Genomic DNA, 26282 nt, shown 5'->3' on the forward strand with positions numbered 1-26282 from the left:
CTGGGTAGCCCGACCTCCGCCCTGTTACACATGCACTTAATGTTATGTCGGCTTGCAAAGTGATAAGAAAGGATTATGTATATTGCAGATAATTTATCTAGTGACTTTGCAGCAGCAGCCTCTGTAAGTCGCTTTGGATAAAAGCATCATTATGTAGGCGTTATGAATGGGACATTGGGTCAAATTCATATAAATCATGACTGTTGATATTCCACTTGAAGGGGTTAGTAATGGAACTTGCCTAGCAGTGAATTTCTCAATATGTTGTGTAACCAACAGCTTCCTTAATAATTTGAGATGCAAATATTGGAGGTGCAGCTGTAAAAACAGCAGGAATGTCTCCGAACATCTTAAAAACCTGAGACATTATTAATGGCTTAGTTACACTAGCTCTTAATTAGACTGCGATGCTTGGTGCTCAGTGGGGGCTTGTCTGGCTTTGTGTTCCACACTATCTTCTGAGGTGTTCAGTTAACCTGGCCTGGAATTTGGCTCATTTACACAGAAGTGTGTGCTACACATGGCATGTGTTTCTATTTGTATGGAACAACTCCAATTCTGTAGGCCCCATAATCAAGGCCCTGTGCATTTCTACTATATGCATACCGTTAGTAGTGTCCAAAAAAGTCTAATTATTTAAATTCAAAACGAACTGATGTAAGCTACTAATGTATACAGTAGTAGTGTTTATTACTGAAGACTACATTTACCATAGTAAGGTTGCGCTAAGGTCGTTCCGGTTTGAGACGGAAATCATACTGGGCAGGGAGGGAGGGGGCCGGGGGCGGATCTGTGTTTACTTCCGGATTTCTTGTATGTGGTAGCTACAGATCGCAGTAGCAGTGTAGTAGCTCCAATATCGAGACAAGGGTTCACGTCTGAGAAAAGACGAGCGGCATTCCTGGACTTATTCACGCTTGCTCCGAACCCTGCTGAAAGCGAGCCACGACCTTCCAGCGGACCACGGATAATATATAATAAAGGGCACACCGCAGCACTTGCTTTCCCCTGTCTTCTTAACCTCTAAATGCAGCCCTCTTCCCAGTGCCAGCCTCGAGAGCAGCCCTGGTCCTGCTGTCACGGTTGATGCTCCTGTTGTTATTTAGAGGGCAAAGCCTCAAAATAACGAGCGCAAAATAAAGAGGCTTTGGAAGAGAGACCCGACACACAGAGAGAGTATAAGGAGATCCGGATAAAGCAGGAGGAAGCCTCCAGCTTTTTTGTGGATTTATCCTTAAACAACGATGGATTGGCTTATGGGGTAAGTGCTTGCATTTGAAACACACGTCTTTTGGCAAATTGTCAAGCATACGAAGAAGAGTGCACGGCTGATACGGGTTCGTGGTTCAAACACAGCCAGAAAACAGTAGTTGCTTTTCTATGTGTATCTACTAGCTCACATGGCTTGTTGCATGCACAGACAGTTAGTTAGGTTCGTGTTTTTCATTTTGTTCAGGTTTAAAAAAGCAACATTGCATACCATTCCTGTATGACACAAGACTGGATAACGGGACTGTCCTGCTGTACTTTAGGGATGTGTTTGTTGGTGCACTTTTCTCGTGGCACCGTAATGCCTGGACCGGAGCAGGCCCGGTGCTGTGTGTGTTACTCACTGTCCACCGGCTACAGTTATAGCTGTCAGAAAATAAATGCATGCACACGCCAGACTCAGTGAAAGCTGGCCTTTTTGCGAAACATGAATTTGTTTCTCAGGGGATGGGGATTTCCTTTAACTGTAATTTTTATTTTAGGCCTGTGTGTTGCCACTAAAGTTTTCTTGTGCTGTTCTTACAGCATTGGATGATAGCCAACGCGATTTTGAAGTGCTTTTCATTTTGAACTTACTGTACAGATGTCTTAAGGTATATAGTGCACTTTCACATTTGCTGAGCATGTTAGTTCAATTCAATCAGCCACTGGCGGTTGTGTACCATGCTAAAACTCCACCCTAGCATCTTAGCATTTGTCAAGTTACTAAAACGCAAGTTCCTTTTTTTATTATTTAAATTTCACAGTAGAAATGCATTTGTATTTAGCCTATTGTGACTCGCAGGGTTAGACACTAGCACTAGCCCTGCGCTCAATTCAAGGTTTCATAAATTTGTGTGCAATGGGTTTTGTTGCTCCAAGGAGTTATTCTGATTTCTCTAAATCTGCCTTTACCTTGCTCTGAGCTTATCTGGAGATTCCTCAATGGTGGGACCAACAGCTTTCTTCCTGCCATTCATATCATGTGAAAATTTGACCTTTAAACTCTCTCAGCCCCACCTACTGTCTCTGTCTATAGGCTATGCATATTGGGTGGGGCTAGCAGAATTAAGTAACACAGAAAGTTTTCAGTCCCTGCACTAAACGCCAGACAAACTCAAAGCAAGCTGAAAGCTGTCTGCTGCCAACAGGTTATGAATTAATAATGTTAACAGTCCACAGAGACAACTGACAGTATATTGTTCAGGGCTAGTGCTTGCATCTAAACCTAATGGAGAGTGTTAACAATACCTACAAACATGTTAGGCTTCTCTACCTGAAATTAGTTAATGCCAGTTTAATGCAGTAGCTTATTTTTTTTACCTAGAAAGCAAAAAATCTGGCAATAAAATAAGTTATTATCAATAAACCTACTTGATAGATAGGAAAGTTTATATGGTTTTATTTACCTTGCTGCTAAGGAAATAAAAGTGGGATAAAATCTTTTGCATACACATTGCTTGTCAAGTACAACATTCAAAACTGTATAAAGAGCAAAAATGCAAAGCCTGGGTGGAACTGTGGATAATTCTTACTTAAAAAGGTTAAGTTGGGTGTTGCATAGTCACAGTGATCCATTACTGGGCCTGTGCATTCATATTGTTCTAGTTGTCAAGCTACTGTGCAGAAGCTACAGTATTGTGGCACTGTATGCTTACCTCATCAGGTCTGAAATTGAGAATGATATGCTTGAATGGTTGACTTGGCTTTTAATAAGCTACAGGGCACCTCATAACAGATTTATTTTTCACTGTTGAAGAGCTTTTCCACAGTACTCTATTTGGTTAGGCAACTAAGTAGTTTGTATGCAGCACATTTATCCTCCTCAGCCCCCCCAGAAAAACAAAAAGTATAAATCATACACTTTATTTGGGGGAACCTTGAATGATTGACACCTCAAGAGTATTTTAAGGGTTTATCGAACACCGTGTGTACAACCAACAATAATAATTGTATTTATTTATTTATTTAGTCATTTAGGCTTTTATGCATAGAGACTTAGGGGTGAACTATGCATCACAACTGCTACTGCCGAGTTGCTTACAGTAGGACCTTGGTTTGGATAAGATGTAAAACATAATTTGAGTTCCTTTGTTGTTATTAATTGAATCAGCTGGGGAGTGAAACGGAACACCTTTGACTACGTATTTTCAGCAGTCCCTATGAATAGATGCTGAGAACACAGCAATACTGCCACTGCTACTGTAGCAATCACATATAATTTAAAAGGCACTTTTAATATAGTTTGTACCAATACCTTCTTTAAATCTTCATTGTGATTGTACGATAGACTGAGGTGCTGTATGTGAACTAGATGACTAGTAGCACCGACAGTCCCTGTTCAGTTAAGTCGAGCTGCCCAGTATCAAGTCAGAAATTGGAGATGCAGTTTGTCAACTAAACCCCACTCTTCTTGAGAGTCTCAAAATGCTCTTGGTTTCACTGCTTGTAACGTCCAAATTATTGTTTAAGGTAGAGATTCATTTAAGAAAACTATTGTATACTGAAGCAACCTAAAAACACAACATAAAATGCATTTGAAGCTATCCTTTTAAATGAGGATTCATCAAGACTTTCCGGACAGCAGCTGAAAATGTCTTAGAGTTACAGTAGATGTTGCTGTAGAGGTCATTGGGGTACCAGAAAATGGGTATGTTATTTAGCAATTTTAAATAACATTTTAAGCCTTGTAACGCTTATCAATGTCTTTTTTTTTTTCTTTTTTTTTTTTTAACTCGCCATGTTGGAACAAACACGTTTTAATGATTAACTGTATGCAGGTGTAGGGCCTGTAATGTCTATAAAACAATCTCCAAAAAAGGCTTGGTGTTCCGCCACTGTCTCTTCACTAGGTGGACTAGCTGACTGTAGTTATCTAATCAATTAAGTGGATTGTTTTGAGAAGTTTCTATTCCTGTGCGGTCTGGAAAGAGTGTTGGGTTACTGGCTGTACAAGCATGACACTGAGCCGTGCTAGCGGTGACTTAAAATGATATTTGGATATACTCCCCCCCCCCTTTATGTCATGTGTTGTGTAATACATAAAAGCTTAATCTCCCTGTTGCAAGTCCGTTTTTTATTGGGGAAGGCAGCAGATCTGATAAAAGGCTGATATATTGAGCTGGCACTCATTTGGCAGGTGCATCTGTATCTAGGACTGCACATTTACTGATGATTAAGTGATTTTGTTGCCAGTTTCCACCCCAAATGTCCCTGAATGAATTAAAGATTGAAATCCTTGAGAAATGGACAGCTGGCCCTTCAGAACTATCTCAGACTTGCATACTCGTCGCATCAAATTGCTGCCGTCTTGGCTGTCTATAGAGGGCCCTACCACATATTGACACTTATGTGGCTGGTGTTTCTAATTTTTAGTACCTTGAATAAAAATACTGTGGAGAAAACAGTTAGGCTTTGGAAATTCAATTTAACAACAATTGGCTCTTAAATTTACAAACTCCCTGCATCTTCTTAAATTCAAGTGCTGGGATTTAAACACAAGCCCCTAGAGATTTCAGAAGGACAAAGATAGCTTTTCAAGTTAGTCCAGCTGGTCCAACAAACAGCTTTCTATACGTCTTGTGTCTGTGTCTTGGCTGGAACAAACTGAAGTTGGTTTTGTGCCGATAGGTTTTAACTGCAAGCACCATGTGCTCCCTTGGTCAGAGTCCCACAGCTGATAGTGCATACTGTACTGTATTCAAAGATAATCAGTAATTGGAAAGATAATAGAAAAATAATTGGAATGTACACAGTGCAACACTCCATTCAACAAAGGAGCCAAAGGCTGAATACAGTATTCAGAAATTCAGACAAACTGTGTTTCTCCCAGAATAATCCTAAATGGGAGTCGATCCTTTCAACTGGTTACAGTCTGCAACAATGATAGTAAAACATACTCTCTAAGTGTCTTTTTTATGTTTTAGTATCATCAAACCATTCTTGGGGAATTCATACCAAATGCATTGACTAATTTGTTTTTAGAGTCAAAGGAATAATTCAATGGCTTGACCTCAGCCAAATTCAAATGAGACTGCAGCGCTACCGTATTTGTTTGTGCCTGTCACTGAAAAGCCACATGTTCACCATACAAGTAAAAAAAAAAAAATACATACTAATCGGGGATTCAGAAAAGGAGTACTTGGCTATCGAAACCAGGGACTTCTCATTAAAACCACTGTGGACAACACATGAAAATGAAACCCATGATTTTTATTAAAGCCTACAGAGGAGGTACAGTATGTGAGTGCTGTTGAACTTGTGTAAGAACATGATTGGTATCGTTTGATAAAATGAAAAGAGGCACAAGAGAAAACAAAACTATACAATAGAAAGCACAAGTAGAGTATTAGGAGAGGATTTCTGCAACTCAACACCATGGACTGAATCAAGTGCAGCATATCTTCAAAACTTGAAAGATATTGACATGTGAAAGATAAATACACTTTGGAACACCCACATGAATAGTTTAGAAGAAAGCACAAATCTGTTATAAACAGACGAGCTGCTTACAGGCATAACAAGCTTTGTAAATGCACACAATGGTTTGCCTTTATTGTTTTGCCTTTATGGAAATATCATTTTATACCAGTTTCATACCAGACCAATCCATTGCAAGTTCCCTGATCCATAAAGATATTGTATCTGTGAGCACTTGAAAACTTACAGCATGCTCTGTATGGATAGAAGAGAACCGTATTCTGACTGAGCCATTTTCTGATCCTGTGATTCTGATAAAAATACCTCCCAACCTGCCGAATACTGGATGGAGTCCAAGGTGGCCCTCCAGTCCAAGCATACTGTTTGCTGCCAAAATATGTCTTGTTTAAACGTGGGACAACTGGAGGATCTATTAATAGATTGTTAAATGATTTGCCAGGGAGAGATGCATACCGTGTGCAAAGTATATCTTAACCAGTAGTTTACACTGCTTTGAACTCCATTACCAGAAGGTAACTTGACCCTTGAGGCTACAAGTTTTGAGTTTGCTGCACCAGTTAAAAACCAACACTGATAGTATTTTTGCAAATGGGGGTTCTCCTTTTCAGGTTTATTTTTCTGTTTTCTGTTTTATATATCAGATTGAATTTTAGGATTTAAAAAATTGTGTTTAGTCAGTGGTGATGAGAAATCTAATATTACCACCCCAGGCCATTTGGTAATGCCTGTACATGTGAGTGATATGCAGTGCTGCTGTTTAATGGCAGGGCTTGCCGTTGAGCAGTTAACACTGTCTTGAGCAGAGCAGTTTAGATTTGATTTTGCTCATTGCTTGACAGGCTTGCTTTTTTATCTGCAAGATGGCTGCAAATATAGAATCAGTTCATAAGTAAAATAGACATATAGTAAGTCTATGAGCGTTGTTGATCACAAATAGTGGATACGTGACAAACTTTTTCTGTGTAAACTGCCCCAGTTACACTAAGATACTGGAATGTTTTTGATACAGGTAAAACATTGCTTGGCTGGCTACGGTGGGACTTTGTGCTTCAATCTTTTTCATTGGAGCAGAGCAGAGACAGTTCTGAAAAACCCACCGCAACAGAAAAAGGTAAATTTAACCCTAATGGAAGCAACAGCCAAACATGCATGTCGAAGTTCCTGTGTACTGTAGTAACCTACAGTATCTCTCTAATCAGAAATGTGCAATCTAGTTTAAACAATGTTTAAGGATTAAGGGTGAGCACCATGTGTCCTATTCCATGATACTAGAAAAAAGATTTAAAGAAACCTCATGTTCTCCACTGGTGTTTTGCTTTACAAACTGTAGTATACAGTAGTTAATTTTTTGATGCAACATTGCAGTATTGTACATTTTTGTATCTGATTTTAAATAGGGGGTATGCACTTGGAAATTGACTTGTGGCACAGAGAAGCACCTTTTTTTTATATATATATATATATATATATATCACAGAGCACAGGTAAGAGAGACCAAGTGTGTGCTGGAGATGGCGGTTGTTTTTCAGGTACTTTGTTTGAGGCAACATTGAGCACCACTGTGGGGAAAAACCTTGATATACCTTCTAGACATAAGTAGGTTTAATATGGGATCATTTCAGATTGGTCATAGCAGAAACTTAGCTTTGGTGCTGATTGGGCATAGTTTAGCCCATTGGCTGCACCAGAAATCCATCTTGAAACGCTGTGTGAGTGGCATTGGGACAGATGAGTTGTGCCAAGGCCTGTATGGTACAGTAACAGTAAGAGCCTGTCGAGAGGCCCGGGGCAGCGCAGTGACTTGTCCTTGTAGGGAAGAGGAGGGTTCTGTAATTGGATTAGCTGGTGTTATATTGCGCTGTGGCAGTAGGCTTCTCTAAATCCATGCGATCAGGACAGTGCCGTGATGCTGTACATTGCAGCAATGCTTCAACCAGCAACAGGGGCCCAGTCTTTGAGTCCCAGCTTGGAGGAATAAAACAGCAGCCCTGACATCAGCCCACATCGCTTTAGCCTGCTTTATAAAAAAAAAAAAAAAAAAATTCCAACACCCACTGTACTCATCCCATTCCTTTCTCACACTCCACTTTAATGCAGACTGCTGTCCCTCTGCCTGCTGTTCTGAGAGTGTTTTACACAGAGGCTTTGAACTGCAGCAGCACTGGGATCCAGCCGTGCTCACAGTAGGGGGTCAGAACATTATTCTCTGTGACAGGATAGCTGTTTCTCAGTGGATGTGTGTTTTAAAATGAATAGTTATCATAGGTTGTTGAGAGATTGTACTGTGCAAATATGAGAAAGAGTTTTCTGTAAAAAGAGGCAGCTTGTCAGAAGAAAATCCACTATCCACTTGTGATGGAACTTGTTAGCACTCTGGATCAGAATCTAATTTAGGCTGACTTTTGGCTTACTATATTTACCAATTAATTGACTTCGCATTCATGACTAACCAATTTAAAGGATTCAGGTTGAGGACTGCTGGTTTTGATGGAACTACAGTACTGAATGTTTGGCCGTAGAACTTGCCTATATCCTAGGAGAGCAAGTATGGTACTGCTTGTTCTAGTAATCCCAATAGCACAAAAAGCCTGTCAGGCTTCAACCTCTTGGGAATGGTACCATACTGTAGGTGCTAAAGTACAGTAAAGGCTTGGCATAGGCTTTCTTTACTGTGCTAGCTGTTAGGTCTGGTGCTACAGTAGTTGTAATATCCGATTCAGTGTCTTTTATTTAACATAACCTTACATAGACAACTCCACCAGACAACTCCATAACTATCTAGCCAGGGGTTAGTGTATCTTACATCGTTTCAGTAACCTGTTTGCTATCACTAACATGTGCAGATTGTGCATGACATTGTGTCAGGTTAGGCTCTTCGTGTTAAGTTGCAGTTATACTGTAATTACAGGGTTTTAAAGGCGTACCCCCAGAAGCTCAAAGTCAATTTTCATACCCTTCCCTTTTTAGCGTTGGTATTTATTTAGATTTTTTTTGTACTATTTCTTTATCATTTTGGAGTTAACCTTTATTTTTTTCAAAGCTTTTTTTAATACCTTGTCTTTAGTAATCTACTGTACATATTTGACTTACTGTGTGAAATCAGAATAGTAGGCATGAAGGCTTGTTATTTTTCACAAAACTGATAGGAACATTTTAAATGCCTCGTATTAAGAATATGCTTTAGCAGGCTGACAAAAGTTATCATGCCAGTCTGGTTTGACTGCTTTCGTTGTTTAATGTATCATTTTTAGAAACAGCACTAAGTACTTTTATTATGTGTTGAAGTTTTATATTCCCTTATGTACTAGCTCACATCATGACACAAGACGGGTATACAAAGTTCATAACCTGTATAGTATACATTCTTTCATGTCGTTTAAGGTTTTGGAAATGGAGCAAAGCAGTGCACAAATATTGCCAGTCTAAGGTTAATTTATCAACATCCCAGTTACTGTACTGTATGTGTGTGCATGTATTTTTGTTTTACTGAGCACTATGTAGTTTCTCTTTCAGATTATCGTGAATTGTGATTAATTTACAATATCAAATCATGTTTAATGTACCGTTCAATTCAACTTTCCCCTTAGTTACTAATTCTTCCACTCTCACACAGTCTTGTTCTGATTTTTATGTTTGTCGGCTTTATAAAATTTAAGACATACCAATGAATTAAAGTAATTCTCAAATGCACATAGCATCTCTTTATGGACAAATCGCTTCGCTTGTCCCCAGGAAGAGAGAGGGACAAAACATCTCAATAGCAGTGGTGTTGATACAGTGGCGCTTTTAATGACTGTCAGAAACAATATAATTATCTACAGTGAAATATCAACACAATAACAAATTATCAGTAAAATCCCAATAATTGTTATTGTTATTTCAATCCTGATAGATAGATAGATAGATACCAAGTCAACTTTTATAATGTGTAAACTTTGAAAGCCCTCAGTTAATAAGAGGTGTTGCTTTTGCAGAGTCACAGTGGGAAGTGTCTGTGTCTCACTCTCTGCATTCACTCTGCAGCTTGGAAGAGGTTCTGTGCAGACTGGAGAGTTGTTTCACCACAGCAGGATAAATACAGAGCCAGCTGCATTTACCGGGCCGCTGACCCCTTTGGCAAAGCAGAAGCAGGCCACATCATTAATTCACGCCAGCAGGCTTGAAGTTGCTTACTCATGCTTCTCAAAGTTACTGATGAGGAGTAGAAGGTTTAATCCTCTGCCAATGGCCAGCTGGGCTACATAGTCTAACACTGAGGTTTCCAAATAAGAGAAATGGCCACATTCAGTACAGCAAATTCTTAAGCCACTGTTTTTGCATTGAACAGTGTTTAGTGTAGAGGTCGGCACGGTGACCTGAAAACCCGGGTACCCGTCGGGTTATAAATTACCCGACTCTACCTGGGTATCGATTTATTGATTTAGAGAATTTAAAGAAAATGTAGAAAATATGACAATACAGTTGTAAGCGCGGGTCTCCGGCCGGCGTAATAAAGACAACGTTAAAACAAGCTTTGCATTTAGCACTTTATTGTTACAACCAAACAGACGCACATGTCCCTCTAACAGTTTTGCGACTGCTGTCAAAACCCAGCTGGCTCAGTTTACAGTAGCTATTGCCACAGTCCATAACGTAATAGCGGTGCTGTACTACTGCATTAGTTTTAAACCTGAACATAACAGACATGTTAACAACAACAACAACAGCGGAATATGACCAATATATGTCACAAAGAATCCCACAGCATGAACACATTTAACATTAACAACTGTATTTAAACGTATATTATTATTGTTGTTGTTGTTATTTTGATGTTTCCAGTACTGTAAAAAGGTTACACAAGTCTATAGATCTGAAGGGACTAAATGTATGTGTACTATATAGTGTTTAAATATGTATCATGCACTTAAAACATTAATATGTGTGGTATCTGGGTACCTGGGTATTTTTCACAGTGGGTACCCGGTTCCGGATTTTCTACCCACACTGACCTGTAGTTTTTAATATGTGTTGAGAAATATGGTAATATTTCATTGTTTTACTCATAGGCTACATCCCTTTGTTATTTATTAACCCACTGTCATTTAGTCTTTTGTAAATTTGGCCAACATCCCAGCTTTCAGCAGTAGGAGGTTATTAACTAAGGGGTAACTTGTTAACTAATTTCAGTGTCGTCTTCTACTGAAAAAAAAATATAGAAATTGGCATAGATATCCTGTGTAATATTAGATTAGTTGTCCTGCTGTTTTGAGGAGAGAATCTTTCCTATACTGCTAGAGTGGTCATCGGTTTTGATTAAAATTCTCATTTTTTTAGACCTGTGTAGAGGTAAGCTATGTTGAGTTCATGAGCAGAAGAAATTATTATTATTATTATTATTATTATTATTATTATTATTATTATTATTATTATTATTATTTATTCATTGTTTTGTTATTATTGTGTTTTTTAATTTGTATGTGATGTGTTATGCTGATGGAATTTTACAGAAAACACAAACAAAAGTCATCTGTTCAGCGTGGGATTCTACTGTAAAACGTCCTTCAAATAAAAACGATTTTCTAAACCATGTACTGTAGGAGAGTATTAGACCAGGCAAGCACCTGGAATCTCAAGTTCTCATTGGCAGAAAAATAGTCTGAAAATTGCAGCAGTTAACTTAAAATCTAAATTGTTATGTTACTGTACATTCAGCGCTACAAAATGAAATCTGGGATAGTTTCAGACTGTGTTCAGACACAGGCTGGCATAGTTAAAGTGAAAGGATGAGCAAGAAGTTTGATATTTTTACCGTTTTAGATCATTAAATTAGACACGAGTACAGTTTAGATTCTGATTTGTTTGTAACAACCATAACAACAAATGTTGACCTTTAAAGCAAAACTGTGCATTTGTGATGAGACATCTGAAAGCGATGTGTATACAGTACATAGAACACAGCTTACGTTATAAAACACAGGCCTGAACAGTTGCAAAGGCAATAAAAATAAAGACAAACCCACACGTTAAAACACACAGGTCTAACTAGTTGTAAAGGCCAAACAAATTAATTTTTGCAGCGCTAAAACAGAACGCAAATGGAAGCCTGCTCCCTGCTTTTAAATTTCCAACTCAAGCAAATGGTAATTAATATCAGCCTACAGGCTTTTTTCTGCTGTGCTGCCCTACATCCATGCAAGCACGTTCAACTATACAACTGATCTTTCTTTTATTCCCTTCTGTGAGCAACAGAGCTACACAAGTCTGAGACACTCTTGCCTTGAAGAGAAATAACTAACTGGGATCCCAGCTTTTTTCCCCCCTTGTTTTTCTCAATAGCCAGGGTCAGGAAATCTGTGAAATCAGCTCAGTAGATGAAAGTTAAATAAACCCAAAAGCTTTTATAATAACCTTGTAGTATTAAGTGAGAGTGACACTGTCTACACTTTAAATCGTTTTCATTGTTAACCGTTACATCACATCTGCCTACTCCAGGGTATGTAAAAATAAAATAGAAGCGATTTGGAAATATGTTCTCGAGGTCATTCTCGATTGATTTATTGAGTATGTGTTATATTACCGGATTGAAGTAATTCTCACTCGCACTGCAAGTACAGAAAAACTAGTGTCATTGATTGAGTGAGTGTTAATAGATGAAGTACAGCCTAGCTCACATGATCACTAGATATTGCGATCGTCCCTATCATCCCCATTATGGCACTTTCAAAATGCAGGAACCCAAGTAATTCATCTCTGTCGTTCCTTGTGATAACATCAACAGTCATAAACTTGGACTTGCTTTCTGGCATAAATCTGGACTAGCATCAGCTTTTAAACACCTCCACACCTAAATGCATATTTTCAACGCAATCAAGCATCACCTTTAGAGTATGCATGGAATCCTTGTCTTATGGCTTTGCGCTATTGCAGAAGAGCAAGGTTCCTGAAACTGATCCCACACCTGAAAGAGGAATTCAAAAAGAAAATAAATCAATTCACTCTAGATGGGAAACTTATTTGGAAGTTTAATTGCCCGGAGCTCTACTCTTAAGAGGATGAACTAAACCCTTTTATCAAAATCTGTTTCATTCATTGGAGAGAAAGTGACTTTCACTGCCTGTGGAGAAGCACACACTATACTGTACAGTACTGGGGTCTATGATGCATGATTACAGCAAGCAGGAGCCAGCTGACTGTTAGAGTGCTAATTGTCTGGGCAAAAGTCAGCAAAACAGCAGATGACTTTGTGTGAGAGCAGACCTTTGAGGATCACCTGCGTCTCCGAAGCACACTTTGAACAAGGACACAATACAAACAAAACTGAGAGTACAGAACAATATTGATTCAGGACAGATTGGTTCTTCATATAGGATGAATGTACTATTTATTGTCCCCTGCTGGGAATGAATGTCTGTTCTCACACACGTTAAGCTATATCTTGAGAATCCCATTGTGATGAAACTTAGTACATATATTCCTTAACCAAGGCTCTTAGGGACACATTGTGTGTACTGTTTCACTGTATGTCCTTATGCTGAGATGCAGTATATTATCATTCACAAAGCTGAAAGACACACGTAAAACCAACAGTAACATTTAAGCAAAACCACAGGTACTGATTATTTTCAGAACACTGCAGCTTTCTGTTTCAAAAATGATGTGGGGATTGTTTTAGAAGCGAGTGGTTCTACGTCTGTTCTAATTGCAGAATTCGACGGACGAGCGCAGTACAGGCCCTGTATGGCATTTGGAGATTTGAGTAATCTGCTCTAGTGACATGTAGTGCTCTGTTTTAAGTAGTAACCCACTTTATTTATTTATTTATTTATTTATTTATTTATTTATTTATTTCTGCAGCAGTTTTGTGGCTCTAAGGACAACTGCACAGGCCTTTGTCGGGGATGGAAATAAGACTCCCATTGCATAGCAGTTTCACCCATTCCAGGTTTTAATACAAGCTTGATAATTAGCCACAGTGTATAGGTAACAAGCTTGTGTTTGTCTTATTAAACTCAGTAAAGTAGTAAAACCAAAAATGGATCATACCACAATGCAATGGAAGTCTCATTGCCATCCCTACTTTGTGCCAGGAAAATGTGAGTTTGTGCCAGGAAAAGCTGCTTTACATCAGCAGATCCTATGGTAGAAACACCTCAACTCTATCTTCGCGCATTCTAGAGAATTTGATCTTTTTTTTTTTTCCCTGGTGGTGCCATCTGCAGCTGATTTTGTAGCAGTGATATTTGACCCCCTCCTCCCCCCCGGTTCACAGATCATCAGTCTAGATTGCAATTGAACTTCATTAATATTGGATGCTGCTTATGGTCAAATTTATCTGTACAGCAAGCTGTTAAAATTGGCAGATAAATTAATGCTGGTCCACTAGAAATGTCTGTACAGAAAATCACTAGGGATTTCAGCGAGTTACGATCGTCTACATGCAAAACCTGTTTATAATTGATAAGAAATAAAAGCATGGTTTAGTTTTAATGAGACACTTTCGTGGGGATAAATAAGCTAATTTTCATTGCAACAACTACACATGTCATTTTAAAATGCAATTCTTATTTTTAAATATTCTCTTACCATACAGTACTTTATGGAGTTTGCAATTAGATGACTGGATCTATCCACTCCAATATTACCTTTTTAATAATTTAGTTCTTTAGTAATTTAGTTGATTTTTCCCATTCCAGAATGTCATGTGACACAGTGAGAAGCAAGTTCAATGAACACAACATAATTTGTTAACTGCTTATACATAAATGTATACAGTACACTGACTGCTAAACTCCCTTTTGGTCTTTGTTTATTTAAGTGTTTGAGAGCTGTTCAATTAGACAATGTTTCCCAGCTAATTAGCAATTGTTCTGAAACCTAAAGTCCATGCCCTCCACTCCTAGACAATAATTGCTGTTTGGTCTCCTATCTAAATATTGCAGTGCGCGTAAATATAATTAATTTGAGGCAATACTGTAGTGTTGAAAGCAGTGCTTTAAACAAAACAAAAACAACCTAGCTATGTTTTTAGCTTTGTAGTGCACAAAACATTTTACAATCAAAGAAACAATGTTACAAACATTTTCACAATGACATCTAGGTTTTAAATACTACTTATCTAATTTCCATTCAGTTATTAATTTCCATGTCTTAGTCTGTACTGTTTTGCACCAACATACTGTGGATAAATGTTGCAGCAAGAAACTGGAATAATCTTCAGCGCTGGATTTTAAATTGGGTTTTTTATTATATGATGGATTTATTGCCACTATTTCTATAGGGCAGTCTGAATGTTGGAAGTTGAATTACATTATATGAAGGGCCCTAAAAACACATGTATGCAGACAGACACACGCGATGTATAAGACACTGGCTGTCAATGTGGAAATGTGGAATCTCTGAAACCTTGAGCTCTGTGTTGTTTTTGTATTGCTTTAACTGTAGAGCTGTACAAAACGATCACACAATTATGCAGACTCAGCTGAATGGTTTTGATCGGGCCGTTGTGCCAGTCCAATTAAAACAGCTGCTTGAATTTGTGATGAGTGCTCCCCACCCACCACACACACACACACACACACACACACACACTCAAAACTGTCAGCTTTTCTTCTCTGTGCCTCTTTGGAGAGCTGCAGTTCAAGCAGATGTCTGTTTTTACAATTGGAATGGTAAACCCAAATAAACTCAACCCTATTGAACCTCACCTCATCGTCTCATCACCTGATTGCTACTGTGTGGAGAGCTCAATTTGAGTAATCGAATAATCGATTCATGCAGCTGTGATCATTATGAATACTGGGATTTATACTGTCTGCTTGGTTATCATTGTTGGGCATTGAGAGGGGTAAATAAAGTCACAGTGATCTATTTTCATGATCTAATTGCTGGTAGAGCTTGATACAAGCGCTCCCTAAATTGGATAAATGTGATTATTTGTAGGTGTTGTATTGTTGGTCTAAAGTAAGTTGCTATACTGTGTAGACTCTTGGACAATTGGCTGATAAAAACTACACAACAGTCAGATGACCAATAAGATTGGTGTACTAAATAAAATAGCTTTCAATGCAGGAGAATTCAATTCAGCCCCAGTTTAAGATTGTGGTAGTGTGTGTGTGAAGGACAGCTCTGGATTCACACGCAGCACCTGAGAGATGTGTCTGTGTGGTTTTCTTGTCTCACGCTGTAAGGCAGAGCCTCTCATCACGTATGGAGAAGCTGACTAATGTTTTTTTCCACTTCCTGCCCTCTTATTGTATTTAATAGGCCAAAGGGCAATGGCCATTAGAAGGTCGAATCAACCTTGCAAATTAAAAATGCATTATCCTGAGTCAAAAGATACCCTTATAAAGGGGCATTGTGTATTGGGGTGTTTCAGCTGAAGAAAAGGTTTTAAAATTTATTGCACACCTTATTTCAAATACAAGTGATTGGGTAAATGTCATCCCCACAAAATTGTGGAGCTTTGATCCTACAGTACAGAAATCCTATCGATTTTTATATAATATTTCTCTAAGAAAAAAAAAAAAAAAAGCAAGCTTATTTATTTACTTTTTATATCGTTAAAATTGCAACATTGTGGCAATTTTCTTTGACATCCATAATATGAGATCTCCCTCCATGATGACCAGCACTCCCTATCTTTCGTTTTTTCCATAACTTTAAAACATAAAAAATCTGAAAAATTTCAAGTAAACAGGCGTTTCATCTAGTGCCTTCATCATTGGCTGAGTTTAATAAAAATGCATGTTTGTCTTCATTTTTTTTACCCCATTCCAGTGATCTGTATGTGTGGGGTGTTCCCTGTGTCTGAGAGCTGAACTGATTAAACGCAGCGCTTCCTTTGCTCAGATTCCATGCAAATCACCTTCAGGATGCAGGATTTGAGCTCTACCTGGCCTGCTGTCAACCTTGGAATACAAAGACACTCCTGAAACAGAACAGGGTTTGTCATGGCACTCCCGGATGTGCTGTGAATACACTGCGTGTTGATTTAGTACAGTTCTGACGTCATAATGGTTTGAACTTCACAGTGTTATTCCAGGTACAATACAAAATACAATGAGTGAGCAAACAAAATTGACTTTACTGTCTGGTGATTAAAGGCCTTTGCACACTGGATCCGTTCCGTCATTTAGAATCCAACATCCGAAAAAGTCAATCCATTGCACACTAGATGTGTTAATATCGTACTTCAGAGCACTGTCGAGGCTTTGTAGTAAATATACTTAGTTTCAGTATTTTAATAAAAAATAAATTTAAATTCTGTTAATTCTTACATAACTTTGAACGCAGAAAATGTCTTGTATAAACTTAATGATCAGCAAACGCTGATGGAAAACGTTTGCTAATTATTACGTTTCTACTGGACTGCAATAATGTTACGCAATACATAAAAAAAGCACATATGATATTACACAACACGGTTGCCATTGCATCAGGAACCATATGACCAATATTAAATTTTTCAAAAACTCCTGTAATAAATATATATCTAAAAGTTGGGAAGCTAGCAATGAGCTACCGAAAATACTTTCCATCACTTTCATGTACTGCCTCTCTTTTCTGACTGTTAAACCCTGACCGCTCTTGCCCTGTCAACCTTCTTTCTCTGATATATGTCTCCAGGTTAGGCCATTGTATCTTTACTTCCTCGACAATTGAAATAAATAGTATATGCTTGTAATAACCTGTACTGCAAAAAAGCCATGTTTTCATGTTTTATAATACATATCATTCATGCCCAAGTCCATGACAATGTCTTTCCATATGTGTTCTTTTTTTACAAAGTCTTTGTAATGTTTGTTGGATTTATCATAAAGTAATTTTTATTTGGCTGCACACAAAATTAGATTTTCCATTTTGTTCAGGGTACTGCAAGAATCCACGTCTTCCCAGTCGTTTTTCATTGGTCAATGTCATTTTTAACACAATTGAACTTGTTTCGATTCCAAAATAGACGCATCACCATCGTACGACAATTACAGACTCAGCGTGCAAGGTGCAATAGGGAATGCACATTTTTCCTCTAGATCAATCCTCAGAGAATGCAAAGTTGAAGAACTAGCCAGTTTGGATATAAGTGTGGCAGTTTAGCCTCACCAAAGTGGCCATAAGCAATGCTTGAATGCATGACAAATGCAACTTCAAAAATCCCAAATCCCCGGATACCATAATATTTTGGTTGATGCTTGTAGATCTCAACATCTTTTCTAGAATAACCCAATTTTGTCCCTTTTTAATAATGACACTGTCGCTTTAAGAATGTAACCATGACAGCTCCGGCCGGGAATGGAGGAAGAGTCTGACTTCCTGCATTGATTGTAATGTGTGTGAGATAAAGATCGCTAATTGCCGCTGCTTTGTTGCATTAAAGCTGCCTACAGCCTGCCGTGTAATTCATGCAGCTTGCTCATTCAGCTCAGGACTAAGTGCTTAACCCTGTGTGTTTCGAAGTCTGGGTTACTCCGAGGAATGAGGTAAAGCCTCCAATGTGTTGGCTCCTGTACCGCAGGCAAGAATGAGTTAATGACATGCCTCCTGACCGTGCAAGAATGGCAGGATGAAAAATACTCTCCACCCGACATCCTTCCAGCTGATAAAGGAGTGCTGAGAAACAGTGAGTTCCATTACTAAATCTGCTGAAAAAAACCATCATGACTACATAGAGCAGCTATTACACTGACAGACAAGAACATCCATCAGTTTGTTTGTTTGTTTAACCTTCAGTAATGTTTGTCAGGATTCAAAAAGAATAAAAAAGGACCTGTTGCTGACCAATGCCTGTCTCCGCTTGCCAACACTTACATTTAAACTCTTTATTTTGAGAGCCGCTCAGCTAGCTGTAATTAAACTTAGTAAAGACTTTAAGCACCAATTATTGAAGAAATGATCTTCTAGTTTTGCATGATTTCTGATCGCTGGTTGTTTGGGATAATGAATGTGATATCTTCAGAACAGCTTGTTCCAAATTTAATTAAACTGCATAAATGTTTGTTACACGTAGTTGATTCTACATACTGTGAATGAAGTTTGTGAATGAAATGACTTTTCCATGCTATTGACACACTGGTTATACTTGTTAGGGGAAGCAGTAAAGAAGCAGTTAACTTATTGGTAGTTTCTTGTTAGTCTTATACTCTCTTATACTGTAGTCCCTGAAAATTGCTTCAATAGTTCCCATTATTTTTAAATGACTGGTCCTGAGATATACATTTCACCCACTATAGAAAGTGAAATCAGAAACTTCAAGGACAGGGCTCTCTGCACTATAGACACCATGTCAGGGGAGCAGAGAGCTCCAATATCCCTAAATATTATACTAGGCAAAAGCAATTGAGAGTGTTCTCAATATATGCTTAAGATTGCAATGCGGCTGGCATTCTTTACATGTTCGTTTTTATTGGGCAGTTGAATGAGAGCACAGTGTTTTAAACGGTACGTTTTCTTCAGTGTGGCTGACCCCCCTTTTTTTCTACTTTTCAAGTGGTTATGTACATTGTAAAATCTTTGTTTTATAGTAAAGTGTTCCATTCTTGCATTGACCTACATCTGATGTTATTAGACCATCTGTACCAGCCGTGCCTGTGTTGAGAATAGAAGAAGAAAGTGCAGCTTTGGAAGGCAGTCGCTGTGCTGAGAAGCACCACTTCCTGTGTTTGTGACTTTGCAGGGAGGTTTTAGGTCAACAACCTTTGGGGTGCTCGCCAAAATGAATTAAACAAGTTTAGAGAGAACTTGACTTCCACTTGACTGAGCTATGTCCAGCTGTGGCCTGTTTTATTAAATGGAAAAGCCCAACTAATCTCCTTAAAATAACAAAAACCCCACTTGTCCACATTTTTACAGTATGTGACCATTCATGTGAATAAGGGCGTGCAACAGAGTTGTAGTAACTTTTTGGCTTCTGGATGATAGACTATTTTGAGATACTGTCTTCAATTTCGGTGCACATCTGTATTCTGTGATTGTCTAGATCAGGTTTGACTGGGGGGGGGGGGGGGGGGGGGGGTATAATGCAAGCAACATTAACCCTTTTGCAGGGTTATGTGAACAGTGCATGCTAAAATTGACAGTGACATTGACTTGCAATTCAATGGCTGACATATTGAGATCATATGACCAGCTCTTTAGAAATACCAGCATAGTTTTCATGTGGGTCCAACAGAGTTACAAATAATGTACACCCACAATGCAGTCCAGATTGCTTTAACGTCAGAGTACTGTATGAATGAACTTCTTTAAAAAAACATCACCGCTGCAGCAATGGAAGTACAGTAGTCAGGCAAGCATCTTATGAAAATCAAAAGGTACTTAAGGGTGTCTGTCAAGAAGCTCAATAGGATTTTTTGTAATGTAATGCCACATTGCATTTCAGCATCCTTCAGTTTCGCGTTTTGTCTTGTTAGCGCTTGCACTACAGCATAAATGCCTGTAAACCAAGTCTTACATTTCTTTATACTAATGTGACCTGCATAAGTTACAAATCAAGTGAGATTTCCTATCTGCAGGTGGTGGGGTCGGGAATCCCAACAATTCCCATTTTATAAGATGACATTAATATTATATATTATATATATATATATATATATATATATATATATATATATATATATATATATATATATATATATATATATATATATATATATATATATATATATATATATAATGACACTGAAGACTTATGGGACTTCTGTAAACAGATGTGTTTGGGTGTATGCAGCCCTAGTTTTCTTTAGCTATGACTGTACTGTTGTAATAAGAGAGGCAGATAAAGTTGTTCAGAAGTAGAGGAGATTGTATGTCTTGGCCTTATAGTATTGGGTGAAATTGCAATGTCTTCGCACAAGAGGGCAGTACTTGTTTTAGAATTTAATTGTAAAATAGCATGGCCACCCAATTCAAACTTTCCAATCCAATATTTTCTATAGTAGTTTCGAATTGAATTGCAAAATACTCAAAACCTTTTAAAACTTCTTCAATTTGTTAACAGGATATTACCCATTTCCTTTTCACAAATTTAAACTACTGGTAAATGTATTTATAAAGCTTGAACTGAAACTCAACCATGTTGAATGCAGCAGAGATTTAACATGGTAACAAATTATTAAATATTTTCCAAATAGATCAAGCATGACATCTCGGAAAATCAGTAATACGTTAGCTGCACTTGTGTGTACAAGTTGCAGGTGATGGGTGTGATACTAAAATAACTAGATATTTTTGTATTTTATACATTTTTAGTTTTGGCATATTCAAAATCACATGCAACATCATGACATTTGGTGGATTGGAGTGGAGGGGGGGGGAGATGGAAGGAGATTGGGGCGGTGTCGCCCATGTTACATTGGATTTGCATTCATTGTGGTTGTGTGTTCAGAGAATGAGGTAGGCCTTCAGTATGTATATGGTGGAAAATACATATACAGTGGCATATACTTGGCTGCCAAATGTAATATTTACAAGGCATTCACTAGATTTGTATTCCTTGTCTCATTTTAATGATGTATCACTTACTTGTTTTAATATTGATATAAATGAATTGCTGCTGCACATCTTACTACTTGCCAATTAATAAGTAAAGGTCCTTTCTTTCTAATTGCATCTTCTCACTAACTACTACTCAGCACTTGTTTGTAAGAAGGTTATTAGACTCTGTAGGAAGCCTGAGAGAGCACAAACCGATTGCATGTTATTAGGCAAAGCTTACAAAATACCTGTAGTTAACAGAAGGTAGGAATCCTTACTACTGCTACCACAGTACAGTAAGTCGAATATTTCAAAAGCATTGCTTTATAGGTTAATTTTGTTGCTGCTTAATAAGCACATTTCTGTGGATTTGGTAGAAACTACATTTGTATTGTTTCCATGACTAATATTTTCAACTCGTAGCAGAATTCAGTTTTAAAATGTGGGCATGTTGATATTTAAAAAGAAAAAAAAAATCAACAAGTATTTTCCGCCTAATTGCCAGTAGATTCTTATTCCATAAGATTTAGTGTTTTGTACAAGTAAGCCAAAATCTGTTAAGAACACAAAGGCGCTTAGGCTTGTTTTAACATGTTCATAATGACACGCCTAAAACAAAGAAGGGAGGACATTTTATATGATTGATCCAAATACTATGAAAATGTAATCCGTTCTGTTGAAAACAATAGTTGGGTGTGTTTTTTTTTTAAATGTTTTTGTCTGTTGCCTTCAGGTGTTATATTCACCTTTACCACATGGTGGCGCCAGACTATTGGTGTAATTTTGAGCTTGTGTTTTGCTAACTGTATAGCACGGATGAAGATTCTTGAGCTGGGACATTTTCACACTCCATGAGTAGCTGACTACAGGCTTCTAAAGAGTGCTTTTCTGATTTGGTAACAAACATTCGAATGTTGAGAATTAAATGGAAACTAACGTCCATAGTGAGCATCAGCAATTCTGGATTTCAAATGATCTTTCAAGCAAAAGATTTGCATTTAGTGTAGTCTTCTGATAACCTCCAATTTGATGTTTTTTATTTTTTTAATTATGAATCGTACTCTTCAAAGATAGCTGCCACCTTTGCATCCTATCTGTTTGTGGTGTTACACTTACTATACAGTGAACACAAGCACGAAGTTGGATCAGGGGGGTTAAACAGAGCTCCAGTGTACTGTACAGGGTCATATTGAACCTCAGATATGTAGGGTATTGTGAGCAGGAGTTGCTCATCAGTGGGAGCAGCAGCTGGAGATGTATTTCACAAGGTTGCTGCTTGCATCACTCGCATGGCTGCTGTACTCCTGCATGTGCTTTGTATATCACTAGAAACGTGTGTTCTGTTCCATCTGCAGAACAAAACAATGGGTGCCGATGTGTGGTTGAGTAGCTTTGAAGTATGCTTACAAAGGAAATCTTTTTTGATTTGGTAACTGATCTTATCAAGGAGCTACAGTACAGCATCACAAAAACCAAAACAACATTGAGCTGGCATCGTCGCCTTTCCCTTTACTCAGCCCATGCATATTATATCACCAAAACTCACTGTACAAATCTGTGGAATGTTGTCTGTGTTTTAATGTGTGTTTTCTACCTCTTACTGCAAGGCAAATATGTTGCAGATATTTGTAGCCTGAATATCTGCCCGAGACTATGCAGCATAAAGTGCAGTCGTGAAATACTCTTTAAGTCTTGCAGAGTTTGGCCGGCTGGTATTGTAGTTCTCAGGCTCACTAATGTTTTTATTTCTTATCTCCTTATTTACAAAGAGAGCATCCCACGTGTTTTTGCACAGAACGTTCTGTTTCCTTGCGTGAGCCCTCTCCGATTCTGACAGGGGAAGAACTAGGCTGCAGATTGCCATTAGGAGCCTAGATTGAGCATCTGCTCCTATCCTTGTACACTTGTGAAGATCCTAACGTGATAGTTGTGTGAGGAATTGCCTGTCACCATCCTTGGTCTGTAACCTTGCTTGTGTTGGGGACGTCTTGCGCCACTGCAGAGTTTAAAACATTAAGCATCCAGCTCCACTTTTGCTTTACCAGCCCAGTCCCTTGTGCTGTATTCAAAGAGACTGACCACTGAAAGTACCTTTCTCAGTGTGATGAATACACCATTATTTAATCTCAATGAAGCGTGAGTGTTAGGTCAAATGTAGTTCACGTGTCGTTTTAAATCTCTGGTAAGGCTGCGCAGAACTGCAATGATTGTATCACCTGCAGCTGTTTGGTCACACCCAGACCTCAGCACTGCAGCATAGGTTTATCAGTTTCTTATCAGTTACTTATCATATTTCTGTATAATGTGTCCATAAATCTGTCTTTTTATTTTGATCTGTAGCTGCCCTTCAGTAAATCTACTGGAAACTCGAGTTATGATATCCTGCTGTTTGCAGTATGTTGTAACTGAGACTAAACTTTAAATAAAAATACTTTTTTAGTGTTCTCTGTACCACTTCACAGTGCACAAAGCCACAAACTCACTTTATGTACTTTTTAGGATAATATACAGAAATTCATATACTTATCATCTTGGCCATTTGTTTTGCTATTTGTTACAGTAGGACACATCATAATCATCATGTGTTCTCATGTTCAGTTTTCAATATATTTAGCACAAAATGCCATCCATTACCATACATGTCAACCCCTAAGTGTTCATACCAGTGAGACCCCTGCTGAAAAACCTTGAGTAATGAAAAACCTTAACCTAGACCACTAGATTTTTATTTTTATTTTTTGTGGTGGAGGAGGAGGGGAGGAGGGGAGCGGGTGCTGGTGACGTTGATGGAGAGACGGATCAAGATTTTTGCAGCTATACCACTGACCTAGACTTAAGGGCTATACACACCGGGAGCTAAGTAAACGACACGAATACAGCACAGGTACATAAAAAAACAAACAAGAAAAAAAAACACAACTGTAGCTAGTCATGAAAAGAAAATACTGTCTGCTTTTGTTCCTTTTCTGCAGATGAAATAAAATAAGTAAACCAAATATAGTCTGGGTACACCAAAGAGAGACATACCATCAATTTCATATTGTTCTGTTATTTCTTACCATATGGCGTCTTTCTTTGTATTGTCTTTATAACCACTGACACTGGCATCATAAAGAACATTACATTTTTCAACTTTAATAATTAAATTCTCTTTGTGCATTTTCTCTTATTTCTGTGGTCATTTCTGCGTGAACGAGACAGTGACAGTCTGACAGCCTCTCCTTCGACTCTCTCTGAGTAATGACGTTGTGTACAGAAACTCTTTGGTGTAAGGGGGGGAGTTTGTGTAGCAGCTACAGGAATATAGAATGGTAATGTACACCTCTTCATGGTGCCCCCCCCCCCCCCCCCCCTCCCCCAAAATGAAATAATACACTTTGACAGTTGTATTGGATTTACCGCTGCATCATGTATAAAGGGCTTCGCAGCCTCGCAAACAATAACAAACTTATGCACAAACGTAAGAATCCATTGCACGGCCGTGAGACTCTCAAAATTGTGAAAAACCGTGAGATTCACGGGTAAACCTTGAGACTTGACATCCATGCATTACTGTAAACACCAATCGGTGGGTAAAACCAATGCAACGATGCAGGTTTGTCTGCTTGATATAGTTTATTATGGTTGTACCTCAGTTCAGAGCATGATCCTCTGATCTATTTCAGTATATGAAACTCTGTAATAGCATGTGAGGCTTTGGGGTTTAACTGGCTCTACTGTACTGTTGTAAGCCTCCTGAACATTGCAGTGGCCCGACCTGATTCCTTTTGTGACTTGATTTCTTACTGAAGGATTTTAAAGACCGACTTCCCCTGCCACTCCCCCCCCCCCCCCCCCCTCAAACCCATCACCTTTCCCACACTATTTGAGATCCATGACTCTACGACCCTGGCTTTTTGACAGCTGCGATCTGCTCGGTTCACCATCTTAGGTAGCTAGTAACTCTAGGCCTTACATCAGAGTGTCTGACAGATATGGCTGGAATGTAATAGGGCAGTTCAGTGACTTGATAGAGCTCTGACAGTTACACACTGCAGTTGCCCGTGAGAAATACCTAAGGATTATTTAAGAGCGAGTGCACGATTTCAATTTTACGTATTTATAAATGGTATGAAACATGAATACTGGATCTGAAACCTCTACCCTTTGGGAGGAGGGGGGGAACTTAAACAAGCATGTCCATGTGTTTTATTTAGCAAGTAATCAGAGCTTCACTTGGGTTTGTGACATTTTTGCGTCAACTGCATACAATATGTAAGGCTTCTTTTCACCAGCTGGCAGGTTAAAATGCTTTACAAGGGGGCACAGGGGGACAGAAAACACACATAATCAAGTTACAACTTTTATACAGTATGCATACAGTCCTCAAATACTGTGTATTTAAAATAGCTGCTGTCTTATACAGGTCTGCAGTGTTGAAGAGTTATAAAGTACTAGAATGAACTACTGTGCAGTGCCACAGTATGGGGAAAATGGCTAGTTTGTTTGCCAAAGTAAAATTTGATTTTAATGAGACGGATATCTAACAAGCAGTACAAAAATACAAGGAAATTACAAACTATAAATCAAGACTGTTGTAGTTTTTGTTACAGAAAAGTCTGTTGAGGTATAGTACTGCAGCAGCTACATTACAGGCACTGTATAAAATGTGCTGGTTGTACTTTAGCAATCGGACATAACCATGGTAACATGGAAGTCAAGCAGGAAAAAACATTCCATGGCTGTACTGCAAGTGTTTCACAGCTACTGTCTGAGCTGTGTGCTGAGGGGGTCGCCACTGGAGACGGGAAGTGCTGGAGACAAGGGGAGGAGGAGGAGGAGGAGGAGGGGGAGTGACTGGTACAGGCTTTGGTGCTGAAGCCAAGATGTGCTGCAGATGTGCTGTGCGAGGGTACAGCACACATGGAAGAAGACGGCTCTGCTCTATACAGTAATGAAGGGGGGAGGGTGCTGCTCTGGATTAGTAGGCAGTTCGTGCCAGGGTAAAAAAAAATCCCTTTGTGGATCATTAACCATAAAAATAAGCTTGGAAAAATGAGCTACTAACTTTGTGTGCAAATTGTGGGGTGGGGGGATATTTTTTTAAATCCTTAGTTATTTACTCTTCACTGCAAGTACTTTAGCCACGTTTTCTAACAACTGGG

The 26282-nt window shown here is 38.6% G+C and overlaps 1 protein-coding gene across 1 annotated transcript in view; it reads left to right on the plus strand.

Annotated features, from left to right (window-relative positions):
* The first annotated feature begins 797 nt into the window (after positions 1-797).
* Positions 798-26282, plus strand: part of LOC117432290 (MOB kinase activator 2-like) — an 85222-nt gene continuing 59737 nt past the window's right edge. Inside the window, exon 1 of the mRNA XM_034053980.3 lies at positions 798-1261. Coding sequence (XP_033909871.1) covers positions 1245-1261 — 17 coding nt within the window. The 5' untranslated portion in view covers positions 798-1244. The remainder of the gene's footprint in view (positions 1262-26282) is intronic.

Source organism: Acipenser ruthenus, chromosome 27 (genome assembly GCF_902713425.1).
Source record: "Acipenser ruthenus chromosome 27, fAciRut3.2 maternal haplotype, whole genome shotgun sequence".
In the NCBI taxonomy this organism is placed as follows: Eukaryota; Metazoa; Chordata; class Actinopteri; order Acipenseriformes; family Acipenseridae; genus Acipenser; species Acipenser ruthenus.